The following is a 20,537-nucleotide window of genomic DNA, read 5'->3' on the forward strand; positions in this document are numbered from 1 at the left end:
CAGCTTCAAAATTCGGCCTAAGACTCCCGTCCGGCCGGCTGCACTTCCGCCAAGTAGCAGCAGGCACGTGTATTGATTTATTCCGGGGTTAGGGTGGGTTGAGATGAGTCGGGGAGGCAGAGCCAAGGAGGGACAGATTGAATGAACGACAGATAGAGAGGGTAGGAAAGGGCCCCCGGTGAATGGAATGAAAAGAAAGAGAACGACTACCGAGTTGTGGGAAAACTATCCTAGACCTTCGTATCCTGCTCTATTCCACGTTTCGCTTCTCCTTCTTTCCTATGCGTGTATGTACCGTCGTTGTTTCGCAACGGGGGTACAGTGAGTACATGCTAAAGGAAATCTCCCCGTAGCGCGTATCGAAACCCCCCTTGGGCACTTTTAAAAAATAAGAGTGCACTTGGTCAAAGTGACACACCGACAACACATTTAACTATTTTACACTTCAGTTGCTCCAGTATTTACACGCATCTACATACATGCAAGTATTAATGTTCTCCTTGTACGATTTTTTTTAAGTTTTTATAATTTTTTTCTTAGAAATAATATATATATATTTATATAAGTAGAATAAATTTTGTATTTTGTGTTTGTTTCACTAGAACTTCTCTAGTCAGATATATGTTTAAAAAATCGGTCGTAAAATAAATAATTAAATTTATTTACATATGCAATATATGTATCTCCTCATTCAGTATAATTATTCAGTGTCCCGATTATTGATAAGCGGAAAACTCACCTAATTGACGATAAATATCGGCCTTCAAGTGTGACGGAAGGACCTTCTCCTTTAACAGCGCCTCGTAACGCTCTTTCGCCAGCCGATACTTGCCCTGAACTTCATACAAATGCGCGACGTGAAACTTAACTGAAACACGAGAGAACGACGTTCGTCGATAAAGTTCAATTTAACTGCTAATTAAACGAAATGAAAAATAAATTGCACCGCTTGGGTGAGATATACACACGTCGGATACATAATCGATGCTGAGAAACGAAGATATATTTAGATTCGAAAAGAGCGCAACAGTTGATTTCATATATATTTCATAATGCAATACTGCAGAGAGAGCGCAACACGCGCTTACATCGGTGTTAAAAATTGACGCGTCCGATGCGGGGTTAAAATTTCTCGCAACTCAAATGGCACACATCAAAGCGCGGAGGAGATGTGCGCGCAACTGGTGCGAAAATGATCGGCGGCACGTTATTTAAAAGCGCGGTTTCCGGAGGGAAGAATCATTCTTCCCGCGTATTTTTCAATTCCGAGTATCATCTGTACGACGAACGACTTCACGAAACTTCACGAATCATCATTCTCGCGGAGAACGCGGGCAATTTAGTAGTCATGAATCAGTCGCGGTCATCAACGTGAATCATCTACGAAAAACTTTCGTGTCATCAGAAATCGGATGTGTAACTGAAGAGCACGTGGAATCTTCACAAGTTGAGACTTTAATTTGAACGATAAAAAAAACTGTAATTCACAGTCGTCAATTTCGTCAGCAAAACGGAAAATCATCTTATTGCGCGTTTTTTTTTTTTTTTTTGAACTTCTTAGTCATTAACACATTTGTAATCACATCGACATTACGGTAAACAGGTTCAGGAAAATTTCAAATGTGATAAAAACATTTTCTTCATTCTTCGACATTCTTCAGATTTTTTTTATCAGATAAAAGATTCTAAATCTTAACTTCAAATTTAAAAAGAGCGAACGGAGAAAGTTGATCGAAGATCGGTCGGAAAGAATCGAACTCAAAAAATAAAAAAAAAAAATAAATTACAAATTTGCGGGGTGCTTTCTAGATTAAAGAGTACAAGAGAGAGAGTAAACGGAGTTTACTTACTCTCGAGTTTAGAGAAAGAAGCAGGTGTGGTGGCATCGATCAGAGCAAGGGTGAGGTGCTTTAAGGCAGCTTCAAACTCAGCGTGGACCTTCAGCATCAAGCCGAGCCGTAGGTGAACCTCGCAGGCCCGTGGAAATCCCGGTTCCACCCATAGCACCTGCCGGAATGCTTTTATTGCCCTGCAAAAACACAATATATACATTCAAATTACTTATACAAGATGCAAATAAATAAAAATAAGAGCAAAGAGCTCGAGTAAATTGCAACTTGTCAAAAATTCTATGATCTAGCTGTAATAATAATTGTCGCAAGCGCATTTATTTTGTTCGAAACGTTACGGTTGTCGAAACGAGATTGTTTCGCATTATTCTGCGCCCTCCCGTTTCTCGGAACATTGCCACCCTGTTCACGCGACGTGGCGAAGGTGGACACGCCGGAAGTGATTAGTATATAGCGCTGTCACGCGACAACGAAACTCCCCGGCGAAAGAAAGGAAGAAAAGGAAGAGGAGGCGCGGCAATGTGCATAACAGCAATTGTTGTGAATGATATATCGCGAGCCAGCACTTGCAATCGATACCACGCCGGTATCGATTGCATGAGTGCATACACGGAAAGCAGGAAACGAGTAATATGCGTGCAAAAACCAAGTGATATGTGCCACAATGAACGGACAATAGCTACGGTATAATATAATACAAGAGCTTGTTTCTTAATATAACACGCTTCGCTAACTTTTCCTGAGAAAATCTCTCCCTTGCGAAAATCCCCCTTGCAAAGTGTCTTCGCCATATGATTTTTTTTTATACAAAAAAAAACAATCCTGCGCACATTCCCTACTACGACAATTCCCAACTTATTAAATATGCGCTGTTTATTTTTTTTCATTTTTTTTTGTGCCACTTTTATTTTCCAACAATCGCATTAAAAAAATATTAATTTTATATATCTTGCTGGTATAAAACCTGATTTTTTCCTCTCTTCTCCACATTCCAAAAGATATTATTCAAATATATATAAATATTCGTGCGCGTAAATTGATATAATTTCGTAAAATTTTCGCCGTTATACATTAAAATCGCATTTACATTTTTATTATTCTCTATGTGTAAATTTTTACAGATATTCCTGTAACTTTACACACTTTTTCCGCGGCGTTTATATCGGCTGCAATATGGCCAACGTTGCTCGAAAACACCGGTCCCGTTAGATCATTAAAGTTCAAACGACGCTAGGCACAAACCAACACGTATCATTATATATACGAGTGACCGACGCACGGTCACGCTGACAACCGTAGAAAAAATTCATCAAAAAACAAAACCAAAAAAAAAATAAGAATCAATTCACAAAGAACTGGCGCGGCGTTTCCGAGTGGGAAACAGGACGCGGAATATACGACCTTTGAAGAAATAAAATACAACCTCATTCCAACTTTGGTCTATGCACCGCTAAACCGGGCACGCGCGTGTCGTAGTTATATAAACCTCGCATGTTTGTATGTGCGCGACACACTTTTCACAGAGAGTGGGATTATGGCACACTTTTCCTATCCTACGCGAGCGGTTATGAAACACGAGCGACGTAACGCGCGCGCGGCCGCGTGCGATTACCGCCGCCGTGTCTAACAGCGTTTCCGTATATCAACGCTCGATATGAACTTTCCACCCTTTCGACCCTCACGAACTCCCAGGTTTTGTAAAAACCTTCTCAGAAACCGAAGTGATAACCTCCTCCTTTTTACAATCAAAGTGAACGTGACCGAATTTCTCAATGTTTTTAATTTTAAAAGGTCTTTTATTTGTTTGTTTGTTTTTTCTTTTTTTTTTTTCATTAATCTAACCGATCTAACTCGATCTAATCAATCTAACCAATCTGACCGCAACTTCTTCGTGTTTAAGATCTATGTGAACCGCACTGTTCTACGTTCTTCTTATTCAACTTGCTTTGAGTTTCGACGATTTTTATTTGTTTGCGGCCAAACTTTTTGATCTGACGTTCTAACGTTCGAATATCTCGAATAACTCGGATACCGGGATAGTGTCAGACTCAAACGAACTTCGAAGAGTTCCGTTATTTAAAAACAAGCGAGTAAAAATAAAAAAAATAAAAAAACAGTATCCGATTCAACGCGTTTTATCGCATTAAGTGCAAAGGGTATGACATATGCGTGGCACATCGAAAGTTTTCAATGTTGTGAAAAGGTTAAATAGCTGCCCACGCCGTCACCTTTCGCCGAACGCGACCTGCGTTTTCATGAGGTCGCATTGTCGATCGGTGTTTAAAAGCGTCAGCGTTTTATGTCGAACTATGAAGATCCATGTACTTCCATCAGGAAGAAGTTGACGCGCGGTTGTAAACGTTTTGTTCAAAATCTAAATGGCTAAAAAAAGTTCGAAATGAGATAAAACAGTAAAACCCGAGGGAAAAGAGAAATCGGTCATCGACGCCTCCGTCGTTTGTCTTCGTCGTTCACGCGAAAGAACAGATAGCACCACCGCGGTGGTAAATTCATTCACAAGAAAGCTCATTCATCGCTTCATTCACTCACTTCGTTTCCTTTCGGGGTTTGTTGTCTTCGGCAATGAGTCACTGCCGACGCGCGCGTCGAGAGCCGAACGGAAAGAGAAATGTCAGTGACTCGCTCACTTCTTGCAAAACTGGCGCGTGGTGCTATAAATCGATTGCACCGAGATATTGAGATGCTGAGAGAGAGAAGATTGCAAAAAAAAAAAAAACCGGCTAGTAAATCATTCAGTCGAATTGATATTTGCGTTAAGGCAAATGTTCCAACAATCGGACACGCACCAATAACGAGGCTTTCATCAAAGTAACAATTATTAGATGAGTGTAAACAAACAATCAAACAATTTTCAATACTTTAAGTATTTTTCAATTTTTAACCACGTACTTACAAAATACACAAATGTACATATAAAAATGCGAGATGTTCGATGTTTCAAATTTCGTTAAATATTTCAGAGTTTTATTTATCGGAAACTGAAAGGCGCGAAACATTTTTAATCGCACGAGTATGAGTTTTCACAAAGCGATACACGGCCACCAATCTCACATGCGGACAACCAAGTGTCATCGAAATTCGAATTCCAACTGGTTAGTTTTCCATTAGTTTACGCTCTGCATATTATAAAAAACGGGAGAAATCGTGGGGGTAACCCAGATTGCGACTTTGCGTGGCAAAGATGTGTGTGTGTGTGTGTGTGTGTACGCGCGCGCCCTAAATATAATACGGAAGGCGCGAGAAACACGATCGTGAAGTGTTGCGAACGTAAAACAGAAAGAAAGAGAGAGAAAGGGAGGGGGTTTACAAATGGAGTCGTTAGGGTTATGTGACGTGCGAGTGGCGAGAAAAAGAGAGAGTGTTGCGATATCATTAAGGACGATCTCGCAAAGTCCGGGACCTTCTCATTATCGCGTAACACCTCGAATTTCCTGGACACGAGAGAGAGAGAGAGAGAGAGAGAGAGAAAGAGAGAGAGAGAGACGTTGGTGTGTCGCGTCGCGAGCTCCGGCGCATTAGGGTGCATTTTAATGCACCCTTCGAGCGAGCAAGCGGCCATTTAGCACCTCATAAATTAATCGCATGCAAGTATGATTCAGAGTAAAACGCGCGCGACTCGTCCGTTTGTTGGCAATTTCCTCCGTTAAGAGAGACCCACACCACAACTTTCCAGACACGAGCGACACCGATGGGTCGCTCCTCCTTCGATTTAGAATTCAGATAAGATTTTAGAATCGCGGATTATTTAGCGTTTAAGGCGGATATTATTATCTCTTTCTCTCTAACAGAACTTACGTCAAATCTTATCAGTACTCTCTTCCTCTCTCCTCTCTCCCTCTTTTTCTTTCTTTCTCATCTTCGTACACACACACACGAAAAGATTCTTTTGTTTTATTCCGCTCGAACAAAGTACCACTACGAGTCAGCACTATCCGAGAATAAGATTGCGCATTGTGACAGAAGGCGCGAGTTAGAGGGTTCGGTAAGGCTCTTGCAATGTGCATTATCGTACCGTCATCACTAGAAATACCGACAGTCATACGCACACAAGTACAGGCTTGCGCGCCGCGCGATGCGGCTTGTGCAACGGTACACCGAGATGCAGTAATGTCTGGTGCATTTGTATTCACAGCGAGTTGTTTCCTCAGTACGTACCACTATCTAACACCATCTTTCTTTTGTTTACCAGTAACCGTCTAACTGTTTCAAAACACATACGCAGATCGCAAGTACGTGAACAAATTTAATATCACACTGACATTATAAATTTCCTGTTATATATATATATTTTTTTCTAATTATATATATATGTATCTAATTGTAAGTTATGTATATATATATATATATCTAAAATATATATATATAGATACATGGATAAATATAGATATCTAAAATATATATATATCTAAAATATATATATATAGATACATGGATAAATATAGATATCTAAAATATATATATATATATATATTTTCTTATCAAATCAAATTGATAGTATAAAGATAATGGAAAAAAGATGTGACTACGCAACTATTTTCCCTTTTTCTCTCTTCGAACCTTCTAATCTAATCGGTATTACTGAGAAACGAGGCCTTGGATTCAAAATCAGCTCTTTCTGTAATAGAAATGATTTTGAAACTGCGGTTTATTATTATACAGCGTTCTTATCCTGTCTTTTGTTCTTCAATTTCTCGATAGTACTCAAGAAAAAAAAATAAACAACTTATTTCAAAGTGCAACATAGATAGCGCACACGGACTTCCCTATTCATTTCACTGCTGCATCGTGAAAACCGATGCGAACCGAGACGAGCCAAGTCGCGCAGCGTGATGAACAATGGGATCATCGCTTCCCGCCGTTGCCGCCGCCGCCACCGCCGCCGTCGCCGCCGCTTGTGCAGAGCACGCGAGTTGCGTAACGGACTCTATGCGAGATCTAATTCTCGCGCCGGAACAACAGAGACAACCGACACAGTTCATGACCCGAATACGCGGAGCGTTATCTCTGGACGCGACTTAAAAATAGATCAGGAAGCGCCCGAATGTTTAGAAAAAAAGCGATATTGCCGCGCAACGAAGATAGTATCTGCGCGAACGTGCAGATAAGCGACGTGTACATAGCCTACTTACAGAAGGTCATGAATTTGCAGCTGGAAATTATATTTCGAAATATTACCGCGCGTTAAGTCGTTCATCAAACAAATGTGGCGAACACAAACACAGCGTGTGCGTATTTCTCTTGCGATTGGCGAGAAAAAGTATTGAATATCGATCTCCTTCTTTTTTTCTAGTGAATATCAATAATAATTAACATCAGTTAGACACATCGTACACAGTTGACTGCGAGACGGAGCTTTGCTCTCCGAAGCTGAATTAAATACTTAAAAAACACACACACTAGAAAATTCTCGAAAACTTTAGATTAAAATCAAATTTAAATTTAGAAATGAAAAAAAAAAAAAATATTTACAGCGAAGATTAATGCATGTTGTGTTAAGAATAAAAGTACGTAGAAAGAACACGAGGAAATACAATAAATGAGAGATATAAAACACATCAAACAGGCAAAACTTAAAGAGAGATAAAATTAAAGAGACCACGTCGAGATATATAGCGCGATAGAGCAAATTCATCGCTCTCGATTCGCGTTGCGCGCGAATGCTAATTCTGTTCTCTTAAATTTATACTCAATAGAGTTTTCCAAATACGCACACGAAAATCCATACTCCGTTTCTGTTTCGAAAACAGTATCCTCCGATAAAGTATATTCTTTAACTTGCGCACTGCATTTTCTCAACAATGACGAAACTCGGCGTTATCAACTGTTCTTTAAATGTTACTTTTTTTTTTATCTCTCTTTGATATTCTTCCCACTACTGATAACGATTTATTACATTTTCTTTAGTTTTTTTTTTTTTTTTTTAGTCTTCTACGCGTCTTACTTTTTATACAAGTTAGTTTTCTTATTCGCAGGCCTATCAATTTTATCTCCTCGTAGTGTTTTTTAACTTTTAAAACTTTGTCTTGTGACATTTTTATACTGTGTGCGGCAGCGCAACGAATATATTTTATGCGCTTTTCTCCCTCGTTTCTCAAAACTTAAAATATCGGCGGAATATAATAATAATAATAATAATGTTGTTTATATCCTCGAAAAACTGAACGTCCGAACGAAACGGGAACGCATGCACCTGAGTGCACCGGAGCAACAGATGCATTTTCGTAGCACGCGCCAAACCAGCACACGCAGGTGTATGCGCACACGCGGTACAACTAAATCTTGTTGGACAAGGTGTCCGTCGATCGCCAATGATACCGGGAATTCTCTTTGGTCACTTTTTTTCTCATGTTTTCGCTCTCTCCATGCGCGAAAACAAAGACACCGAGACCGATTTACGAGCTCTCAAAGTTCACACCATTCTAATTTTTACAACTACTTAACGCACGCGCGCATGATATCGCACAAGCTTTTACATTACAATAGAGAAGGACGTTCGATAAAGAAAAAAAAAAAAAAACCCCCGATAACTCGGTCATTTCTCGCACGGATGTTCGCTCGCGGGCTCGAAATCTATGCACATTTCATTCTGAGAATCGCGCTACCCTCTTGGCAAGATTACAAGGTCGCGAGAGCGCTATTCTCAAGCGGTTAATTAAACAGAGCTCCGTCTAAATCATTCGAATATTATCATTTAATTAAAGATCACATCGAACGTATTTGCGAGTTGCAAAAATAATATGTTCCCTCCTGGAATTTTGCTTTTGTTCGAACGGAAAAATATCGCCATTCGTTAATGTTGTTTCTCGAACGAAAAAATTGAAAACTCGTAATTAATAAACAATGCGCGTCAAGACAAAAAAAAAAAAAAAAAAAAAAAAACAGCCGAGCTGAATACCAAAGCGTTGAGCGAGCACAGAGAAAAACGAGATAGCTCGCGCGCGCAAGACCCGTTTGAAGATTTTAGATAACAGAGCCTCGTGTTCGAGAGCGTTGGAATATAAGGTACACAGATCGTTGCATTATCTTTTGTAACTAGAACTCTCTTCGGAAGAAGAACCAAACACAACGCGGCGCCCGCGCAACGTGGCTCGTCGCGCGCCGCGGCGCCGATCGGCGTTCTATACGGAGAATATACACGATTTCGAAACAGATAAAAGAAAAGAGCGGACGTCCGCTCTCTTGGAGAAACGGAAATAACACGATTTCTTTTACTACTAGTGTTGTGCGTAAAATCGTTTTGTTGTAGACTTCCTCGGATTTTCGCGCGAACGTACAACGAAGAACGCAAAGCTGCGATTGCGTATTTTTAATCAATGCAATTTGCGATTTAATCTCTTTATCGAATCAAATTTTATCCGACGCATCATCTCTCTTTATACACATACGCGTATTAAACGAGTTCGTGTGTAACGGTGTACAATATTTCTTTTCACGGTAGAAATAAATAAAAGGTCGCGTCTACGAGCAAACAAGAATGGAATGTAATTAATTCTAGAATGTACTCTTCTTTCTCTCTTACACAAAAATTTTAATAGATATTTGTATAAAAATTCTCGAGCTTTTATTCGCTCGTATGTGTGTTTTTTTTTTGTGTTTTTCGTTATTTTTATAATTGTTTCGCGAGCTTTTTCGCGTTTTATTCATTATTTTTTTTTGTCAGTTGCGATAAATTTCATTTCACATTGCGGCAAAGGATGAATTTAATAATGCTCTTTGTACGCGCACTTTCGATTCAAAAATGCTATTTTTCGCACACATCCGGACTTTGATCACCGATTCGAATGGTGAAGCCGCGGCAGGTGATGCGAGCTTTTATGGATACGGCGGCACAAATGTATTCCTATTGTGCGACGACGATCATCGGCATCGCGATTTACAGTTACGTCTCGAATATAATCGAACGGAAAAAGATCCGACGTGCGTGTGCGCGTGTGACTACTAGCTTTCTCTTTATATATTATAAAAGCTGCAAAGATATAAAATTAATCTAAAATTTGATATTCTCTAAACAACATTACTAAAAGTAAAGTTCACATACTTCATTTGTTTAAAAAAAAAAAGTATTTAAAAAAAATAAACATTATTTGTTGTTTCGTAAGTTCGTTATATCGTATGCGAATTGCACGACATGAGAATTTATCGTAATATAATAAGCGAGGACGATCAGCCTCCCCTCTTTGTGCACTTTTACACGAGCGGGTACTAAAATATCTCACAGCGTTTAAGCGCAAATGGGAAGAAGAGGGAGAGAGGAGCGTGTGCCACAAGCGCGTCCAGAGCGCAACGAGTCGGGGAATGCACCTGTCCACCATCTTGGGCCAATTCTCCGGGGCCCCGTATGGCATTTCTCCGCGGAGCTCGCCGCAACGGCGCGGCGCGGCGCGGCAGGACAGAGGACACCAAAGAGGGAAGAAGAGGAAGAAGAAAGGTGAGAGCGGGACGCAGGAAGCGCCCGAGACAGGATGTGGGCAGCTGTTTACCAGCTGGAGGATGATACACCGCGGTGTGTTTTGCGCGCTTACGAAACCTACGTACGCGGTGGACTTTCAGATCTCTCGTCTTTGTGCTAAGAGAGAAATACATATATTGAATTTTTTTTTTCTTTTTTTTTTTATCAAAAGTGTGTCGCTGCAATTACCACGTTTCTTACTTTATTTTCCACATACGTATTTGCGTTAATAATTTCAATAATTGTTAATAAAATTTTTATCGCACACTTTTCCTCTTTAAATTGGAAAACTTAGTTTTTGTCTCGATAAGTTTACTTTTTGTTTATCTTTTGTTTGTACATATCAACAATACTCATGAAGGAGAGAAATTTTTGATCTTTTTGTTACTGAGAGAAAAAAAATTACGAACTTGTTAAGCGCGCGCGCGCGACTGAAGAGAAGTTTTCCAATACCGAAGTTCTCTCATCTGCCGTGATAAACGCGCCAGTTTCTCTCACTTGCGGTTTCTTTCTTCTTCATAATACAACGTTTTTAAAAGAGTTCTTCTGGTAACGAACCGGTCGTTTTTCGTCACGATCTTTTCGAAAGGCTACCTTCACAAAATGGACCTGGTGGTTAAGTTTTTGTTTTTTTTTTTTTTTTGTCTGGTTTTTGTCTTATTTCGCGTCCTTCCTTTCTTCCTCCCACCTTCGGTTTCTGTCCGATCAGAATCCCTCTAACGGATCTCGAAGGCAGATTCACATGGTTCATCGGATCTTCTTTGTACCTTTCGAAAGTGCCGCGAAGATAGGACCTAGGACGGAGAAGAAGACCACGCTTCTAACTTGTTCGTGCAGTAACTTTGCACCCCGAAACTTTAAGTCTGATTTATATCACAAATTCGATATTAAGTTAACGCTAATTTTAGCTCCGAGCCTGTTTGTGAAACATAACGAAAAAGACGTTCTAAACTCCGTCGTCTAGATCCTATATAATTCTGTAAAATCTGATCTGAAAGTTTAATCGACAAAAATACAAAGAATGATTTAAACATAAATTAACGACCTAAGTAACGTCACAAAACTTGTTGTTGTTTCCGGAAGAGTTTTTAAACTATTCCGATTAAGATAGTGACAATTATGGCGTAAATAACTGACAATTATGATATCGTAACACCCCAAATGCGCCGCCGGCGGCACACACAACCTAACCTAACCTAGCCCAACTTGCACACACTCGGTGGGAAGGGGGACGCTCGCGAGTCTCTGTCTGACGGGGGGGGTTGCAGGAAGAGTAGGTAGAGATAACTGGAGGGAATATCATCGATTTTCGCGTGTGTCGCGCGCGGATGAATTCCCCGCGAATGTGTAAGTTTCGCGTTTTCGCTGTGCACTTTCAACTACGCGAGGAACGCGGTCATTTCTCTCTCGTTTCGCGTTCAAAACTTTAAAGTTTAGGGAAATACGAGCCGCCCATTTTGAAATACGCGACGGGATCTTTCGTGTATTCTGAATTCGCGGTGAAAAAGAAAATATGCAAATAATACATTTTCTTTTTTATTATTTCGCGACATCTCTGTGGTTAGTTACACTATTAAATCACGTAAATTTTACCGATTTTATATAAATTAGATGCAACGTCTTTTTTCGTTTTGTGAAAAAGAATTTGTCGATCAGAGACAATTGTTTCAATTCGAATTTCGACTATTCTTAGACATTGTGTTGTATCACGCGAACGGAAAGATAAAGGAAATTAAATTGCAGCAAATTGTTTGAACACAAAAAGTGTGTTGCGAAAACTATCGAGTTACGCGGAATCAGCTTCCAGACACAACGCGCCGAAAGGCGACACATAAACGGGTCAATACTCAGAATGCCATATCGGCTTTAACGCCCGACGACGCCGAGGGAGACGAACAGCCTCGACGAGGGCAAGAGAGGATGTTCACCCCTTCGCGGTCACGAACCGGAAAAAATCACCATCCTCCCTTTCGATTGGCGACGGGGGAACAACTGTGATGGCTGGAAAAAATTTTTAAACAATATAAAAACTGGTTGAAAACGATACGTGAAAATTTAATTTCCCATCGGACACAAATTTCCCATTTTTTCTCCGCATGTTGTTTTAGAAATTAAATTAGATTGACGTATCATATAACTTAAATTGTTTTGAAAACGAAGTCTTTATCGCCGGTAAAATTTTATTGGAGATTACGGACAATTCGCAACTATCTATCGACAACTTTCATATTAGCGTATCTCAAAAAATAGAGTGTACGCTCAATGCAAACTTTATTCGATAGAACGCAATTTTCTCTCTCTCTCTCTCTCTTTTTTTCTCGCTTTTTCCTCTTTTTCACATTCCCTTTCCTATCCTTCTCTTTCACACGTGTGTAATGGCTTTGTCAATTAAAACGTGTCCGTTAATCTCATTACCGAGGAAAAACATCCGGCTCGTTGGATGAGAAGGAAAAAAAATTTATAACGAGAAGATATACCTTGCAATTAAATATACCGATAATTAAATAATTTTATTAAATAATTTTATCTGCGTTTTTCCGTTTATTCGTTCTCGAATCGAACATGAATGTCCGAATTCGATTTGAATGTGCAATGAATAACGAGCCGGGCACCCGTATAACCCGGGGTATTCCGAGCTCCGCCGTAGAGTCACGGACCGTCCAGCCGTTGCACGTGAACTTGGTTGCGTGTAAACTTGGCGCGAGACACGACCGTGTCTCTTAATCGACCGCAAACGACACGTTATTGCCGCTATGCAAGCGGCACACGCAATAATTATCGGGGTTGTTAAGAAAAAAAACTGGAAAGACGACCAAGACAAAATGCGGAGCAAAGGCCTCGTTTCTGAGAGAAAGAGAGAGAGAGAGAGAGACAGACGACTCTTTTGCTATAACATTACCTGACCATGAAGCGTTTCTACGCTAAGGTAGCGCGGCAATGAGCTCTTCCTGTGTAATTACTTCGTAATTTAATACAAACGTTTGAGACATTTCATAGAAATTCAGTTATCGAGTTGGAAATAACGTATTCAAAGAAGGTGGTATTTTCTCTGTCAATCGTGTCTACACAAAATTACTGCACGATGTTGCTTTCTAAAAGAGGTCTGTAGGGGATACAGGCTAAAACGTAGGGGACGCACCCGCCATTACATAGTTAACTATGTAACGCTTTGTGGCGGGTAATAATCCCTGATAACAAAAGGGTTGATAAATATGTAATTTGCGAATGTTGCTCCGCAAAAATAGCGAACACAATAACGTCAACAATACATTTTTTTTTCTCAACTCCTTCGACAGATTTAGACTCGCGCAAGTTTTTTTCAGATAAATTTGAAAAATATACACGTCCATATAATTTATGTTACAATAAAAATACGTCCAAATTCGTAATAATTACAATTTTGGTAAAATGAAAAATTTGAATTAAACGACGAAAGTCTGCAAAAATATATCGAAATATATTTTTCGACCCGCGATATTGTACGTAACGAACACAACGAGCACACTTGGAAGACAACGGAGAACAATGAAAAGCGTGCTCCTCCTGCCTGTATGCATGCGCGCACGCACAACGCGTAACGCACACGTAGGTGACGTAAGCGCTGATTACGCGTCGTCGTTGCGATGACAAGTCTTCCCCCCGCCGCGCGCGACGACTCGCGTTGCATGTGCAACGCGACGCATTCGTAGAATGCGGCAATGTACCGCGTGTACGTGTGTGCGGTGTGTGTATGTGAGCGTGTGTTACATGCGAGATGCATGCATCGAGCGCGCGCACAAGAGCGAAGGACGAGGCCTTCAAGTACATGCATATCACGCGCGTATAAAGAACGGCTGTATATACACACATTATACACACACACACGCACACACGCTCACAAATACACACACATTTGCGACATCACATCAGCTGACAAGAAAAACCAGACGAAACAGGAAGAGTTTTGCTCCATCGAAATGTCGTCATAAACGGAAGAAGGGAGAGAGAGAGAAGGAGAGACGAGAATTACTTGATAAGATTTGTTTCACAAAAATTTTGCAACAACTTGCAAAACCTCTTTGTGCAAAATGCTTCGCGTTTTTTTTTTTTTTTTTTTTTTTACTTCCATATTTGTCAAACATTTGACTCAGGCAGAGAAGCTCGACGTTTGAAGGCGAATATTTTTTTTTTTTTTTTTTACCGCACACTGATTTTTACCGTACACCGATTGACAAATGTCAGGTGAGTTAGTCCTTTTTTTTTTTTCCTACGCGTCTGTGAGGTTGTTAAATAGGTCTTAAAAATTCTCCGCCACGTTTCTGCGCGTTATCCAAAACTCTTCTCTCCACCGGAATCATAACGGTTTCGATCGTCGGTTTCGAAGTCGAGACGAATCTCATTCCGAATTTAGATGCGATACTCGCGAGTGTGTGCACAGCACGAAGAATATCGATCAGCCGACTGTTATCGAACAAGCCACCTGTACCGGGTGTGCCAAACAGAAACGGTGTTTACCGAAGTAAAATATTCAAACTGTGAACGTTTAGAATAAATTATGTGATTAATTAGCGCAAAGATTCAAATAAATATTTTACGAAACGAAGTGCAAATTAAATCGACTCGAATTATTACATACACACACACACGCGTACGTAATGTCTGTCTCATAAAAAGTTATTAAAATTCAGTATAATATTTTTATCGTTGTACGGTGTAAATTGGTTTTTATTTGTGCAGTTTTTTTGCTCTAGAAACTGTACGCTCATAGCGAAGGAATCGCACGCACAACGTAGCGTAGCGACGGAGCCAGTCTAAGCGAAGTTAGGTATCATCAGGCGAGCAACACAAAGGGAAGAAGCGGCACAAGCGTGAGAGGAACGGCGGGGCGGAAAAGAGGAAGGGAGAAAGCGCAAGAGAGTGCAACACGGCTGAGGGAAGAGCGCCATCGGAGGGAGGGCTGTTGAACTTTCAGGGTCACTTCCACGGGGCCCGTCGCGTGCGAAAAAGAGAAAGCGAGAGGAAAACGAAGAGGACATAAAGAAACATAAAGGGAGAGGGAGAGAAAAGGACAGAGGGGAAAAAAGGGCCAGACCTGAGACCTGACATGAAAACTCACTTCTAAAACCTCACGTTTAAGAATGTGCGAGTTTTGTCGACCGACCAGTCGCTCGGTTCGCGTTCTTGTTCAGAAGAATAAAAAAAAACTTCATTTTTTTTTTTTCTTAAGCGTATATCTTATAAATTCAACGATCAGCCAAGGAGAATTTTCTTTTTTTTTTTCTTGTTATTGTTCATGAATCAAGTGGTGTTCGCGAAATGGATAAAGGTGGATTGAATGTGAAAATCCGAACGAATCGTGCGCAAACGAATTCCACGAATGATTTGAAAAGATCGTAAGTAACGCGTGTGTGCGTTTGCAATTCAGTGATTGAATTTGTAAGTGGTTTTCGTGAGAACAAATAAAATCCGTACGCGAATCGCGCGCTTACAACGTAAACGCCGCGAGCGTTTTATAAAAATTCGCAGTGTCCGATGTTTTTTATTACAAATAAACTCCGACGTAGCTGCAACAACAATACTTCTGTTTTAATAAAACAGAAGTATATGAACAATTGCGTGAACGAAAAAACGAGCACAAGACGTTTCTAAGCAATTTGCAAGTGTGGAGGAAGGTGGCCGACATAGAGCTCACTCGAGGAGACCCCGTAGAAACGTTAGACGGGTCCTTCGTACCGTACACGTTCTTTTCGACGTGCGCTGCTGCTCGAACATACGCGAGACACGGAACCAGTTTCCGGGACCTTCGTCGAATTCTCTTTTATCGGGGACTCGGGATGCACAGGAACCCCTCCCCCCGTGTGTGTGGTGCGGTGTCGACAGGCGAACGACAGCGAAATAGTCAGGGTCGCGCGACTGCGCCCGGGAGATTCACTTTCGGTCGTCCTACTTTTATAGCACACATCTTTGCGCATTAAAGCGAGGCGCGCGGGAGAATGTGTGCCCGAGAATTAATAAATTGCACGAAAACGTGTTCGATAACGACCCTCGGGCACGAAGTTCTTACACCGTGTTTTTTGCGAGGCAAAATTCATTTTCGCGACTTGTATTTTCTTTTTAATGTGAAACGAGGATTCATTTTTATTTTAACCTTTTGCATCATGTTGGTACCGCCATGGCGGAAAACGTGAATAAATAGATGATGAGTTCGAGAAAGGTTATTTTACTTATGTAGGTGTGTTAAATGTCTTTTGTTATTATTATCGGTACAAGAAAAAACCAACTGCGAGTTACAGAAATTGCCGATCTTGCGCATGTGTGCACAAAACGAGTTCTTGTGAGTTACGGAAAAGGCGAGCACGTTTCACGGCACTCATCTGCGAAACAGCCACGCGCGCAATCGGACAGGATGGCGGAGCAGGAAGTTAACTGTAGTCGATGACTAAGTGCGAACAGCATTCCGCGAACGTGCCGGAAACTGTCGGTTATCCACGCGAAAACGCGTATACGCGGACGAGAAAAATTGATAAAATCGAGATAAGATCGGGGTCTCTCGCGCGCGTTCACAGCTCGCGAAGATAAGCAACGCGAGAGCTGTTTTTATTTTATTTTTCATTGTTTTTATCCGCGAGAGAGTTCAAGAAATCGCGAGATCCGCTTAGCGGTTTTCCTCAAGTTCACGTAACAACAATGTCACAAAATTATCAAATTTCTTTCTTATCGCGGAGCTTTTTTGTAGAACATTTACTTTTTCTTTTTCTCAGCAAAAACTAAATAAAAAAAATTTCTCAACAAAGAAAAATCATTTTTTCTAAATAATAATGATGTTATACGAGAAATGTAACGTTTTCGCAAGCTTTTTTCTCTTGTATAATAAAAAAAGAGAAGAATAAATAAAAAACATTCCACTTGTTTTTGTGAAATTTTATACAATTTCGGAGCGCGACAAATGTTATATTTTATCTGCGTCCGCTTTGCGCGATAATGCACAAGCGATAAGATGTTTGCCGAAAATACATTTGAACGCAGCGCGTGTTGTGTATGCACGTGTACGTGTATCACGCCGGAGAGGATAAGGTCAACGACTGCCTCGCTTTCCTCTTTAGTACCTGTATCATCCTCGACTCTTCGCTTCGGACGGAACGCGCGCGAGCGCATTACTACCAATTGAGTACAAACGTATCTTCATTCTCCTCCTTCTTCTCCTCCTCCTCCTCCTCCTCTTCTGTATGAAAGTAATTGCACGTGTATTATTCCCGCGGGATTTGCGCATTGCTTCGATCGTTTTCTCCTTCGACGTTGGTACGCGAGATCGGCTTTAAATTAAACGCGCGTACTTATCAGAACTACAATTATTTACACATAAAAAATATTTTTTTTTCCGAGCTTTCTTCAATTGCTATCTCATTGGTTTGTACATGTTGCTTGATTATTTCAAAGTCGAGCGAACAAATCGCAAAAAAACAAAAAACAAAAAAAAGACTTAATATGCACCTCCGCCGTTTCGAAATGATTGACAGTTGCCGATAGTTTTCGACCTTTATTCGTGCGTTATCAGCGAGAATACGTGCGATACTTCCACAACTTGTTGCATTATACTTGAAAACAAAACGCACATAGTAATTAATGCCACGGCAATGAAATGGCACTGTACTTGTTTTGAGTATAGTTAGATATTATCACTTTGACAAACTTACTTTCGTGTCCTTTTCAATTAAAGTGTATCGCCATAAATAATACATTTTTCTTAAAAAGATATTTACGATAAAATAAATTTACACGTCACTTGATTCATATTATGTAGAAAAAAGCAAAAACCTGGGAAAAAAAACTTTGACAGTTTTTAAATTTGTAATTATAACAGAAGTGTAATACTATAAAAAGGAATAGTGTTTAAGTTTTCAACATGTGCAAACAAAACTATCGATTATATGGCGACTAAAATTACAAAACGGTTGGAGGATCAGAGATATAAAGTTAGTTCCTCTTCCCATTCAATTTTTCACCGATTTCCTAACTTAATTTGCACGACAAACGAGAACGGAGTGTGTTTAAAACATTAGTTTTGCGCGTGTGCGTGCGTGTTTTGTCGCGTGTGCCCGCTTCACAACGTATTCGCTATTACGACTTTTTCTGAATTGTTATTCAAATATACACACAAGTCACGAATTTAATGTTCGTGAAATAAGATAAAAATCCAACACGAATTTTATTATTACAAGGTCAGTAGTGCAAGGGTTGCGCTAAAGGGTTATGTATATAAATGTAAAAAAATTCCGTTATTTCCAATGCTTTCACAATATCAAAACACTCGCTCTTTGTGTGATGTGCACACAAAAATTATTTATACAAAATAATATATAATACATGTGTAAAATTAAAAATCTCACGCTCCAAATATATGAGATTTATGTCACGACAGAAATAATTGACAAAAATTAATGCGCTAAAACACACATGTACATACACTCGCGCGCGACTCTTAAAATTAATTATAAAAAACAAAAAACTAAAACCATAAACAAAATTTAGAACATCCAAATAAAAAAAAACAAAGAGAAAGTCTCCTCGAGTTTGTCAACGATAGGTACAGTCACAAGTATGATCGAACAGTTCGCAGCAAAATATGAAATTTGAGCCAAATTGAAAAGATTACTTTATGCTTTACGTATAAAAAATACAACATATTCGGAACATATAAATTTGTCATTAAGCGGCGCGAAGAATATCACTTTCGTTTTCAAGCGAATAGATACGGGATGTCCCGCATCCTTTATAAAAGTGTGGTAGGTATACGTGACAGAACGAGACGGGAAGATTAGATATTTCGGCGCTTGGCGACCGGAGCCCTGTAAGAAGAGTTGCGCCCTGCGCGCATGCCGCTTGCACGGTGAAAGGGTCAAAGGACGAACGAGCGAGGAAGCGAGCCGAGGGCGTACACGAAAGCGTCGTCCCCCGAAACATCGATCGGAGCACTAACCAAAAATTCGCGCGCACAGGTCCGTCCTAAGATAACGAGCAGGAGAAAGAAGAGGGAGAGGGGTTGTAAAAAAAAGGAGCTATATATACATTATGTAGGAGTAAAATGTCCGACGACTGTGTGATTGCAGCGGGATGCGCGACGGTAATAAACGAGGAGCTAAGCGCGGAGAGAGAGAGAACAAACTCGAGGGAGGAAAGAGGGGGAGACGCGCCGTTGCCTTCACACACTCACCATTTAAATCGCCCAACACAGTGGTGGCAGTGGCGGCGGCAGTGCTGGTTTAAATTTCAATACGCCTGAGTTTCTGAGAGAGTGTTAGTCTCCGGCTTTTCCTCTTTCCAATACGCTCCGATAAAGCGCGCGCGCGCATATACACACAAACACACACACACACACACACACCTCTCCCTCTCTCACCGTTTCTCTCACCGTTCTCTTCTTGTCCTCTTCCTGATGCTGAAGTCTGCTTTTGCTGTTGCGGTTTGCAGCACTCTTCCTCTTTCCTCCTCCAACGCGCGCGACGACGTTGTTGAGACGTTCAGTGACGCCTCATGGCCCCGATAAAACGCATTCGTCGGGTGCCGTTTATGCGGGTTGCGCGAATACGCGCGGGCAGTGTATATGTATTATTATAATAGCACAGCACAGAGAGAGAAAGACACGCAAACACCACGGGGAGAACCGAGCGGGCAGTACTCGTGGGCCCAAGCACGAGTATTTTGCAGTATGAACGAGCGCACTCGCGTCCACTCGTTGCTTACTGCTGCGAGACGTGAAGTGCACTCCGAACGATGATCTCTTTACCGTTTCACGATATATATATCGCGGAATCGCTATTATACGATCGGCACGCGTCGGCACCCACAACTCCGTCGGGCAGTGTTGGCGATTTTACTATTTTACACCCTAGTGGCAGTGATGCATTTTTTTTTTTTTTATTCGTCCCACACAATGTTTGGGGAAAAAACGCGGGGGAGGAGAAGAGAAAGAGAGAAAGAGAGAGAACCGCGGCGATACGCGGCACCGCGATTGTGCGGGTATATAAAATACCTCCACACGTTGAAGGCTCTCGCGCGACTGACGCGGGCTGGCGGCCGAGCGCGTAGGGCAAGTTGGGATTAGGAGGCGTCTCTCGCCTCTCTCTTCCCTCCGCCGCGAGACTCGTCACTGCGGGCTGATACGCGAACAGAGAACGGCGGCGAGCCGAAGAGGAAAAACGCGCATGCGTAACGGCCCTGTTTTGGAGCAGCACGCGGCG

General features: G+C 41.0%; 1 protein-coding gene across 3 annotated transcripts in view; it reads right to left on the reverse strand.

Annotated features, from left to right (window-relative positions):
• LOC109856462 (histone demethylase UTY-like) overlaps nucleotides 1-19,896 on the reverse strand; it is a 28,590-nt gene extending 8,694 nt beyond the window's left edge. Inside the window, exons 1-3 of one of the 3 annotated variants that reach the window (XM_020431771.1) lie at nucleotides 19,709-19,896; nucleotides 1,851-2,029; nucleotides 740-868 (exon numbers count right to left, since the gene is read on the reverse strand). In XM_020431771.1, the coding sequence (XP_020287360.1) occupies nucleotides 740-868; nucleotides 1,851-1,947 (226 nt within the window). In that variant the 5' untranslated portion in view covers nucleotides 1,948-2,029; nucleotides 19,709-19,896. The other 2 variants (XM_020431769.1, XM_020431770.1) reach the window with 2 other exon arrangements.
• Nucleotides 19,897-20,537: the final 641 nt, after the last annotated feature.

Source organism: Pseudomyrmex gracilis, unplaced genomic scaffold (genome assembly GCF_002006095.1).
Source record: "Pseudomyrmex gracilis isolate BER0280 unplaced genomic scaffold, ASM200609v1 scaffold_119, whole genome shotgun sequence".
Lineage (NCBI taxonomy): Eukaryota > Metazoa > Arthropoda > Insecta > Hymenoptera > Formicidae > Pseudomyrmex > Pseudomyrmex gracilis.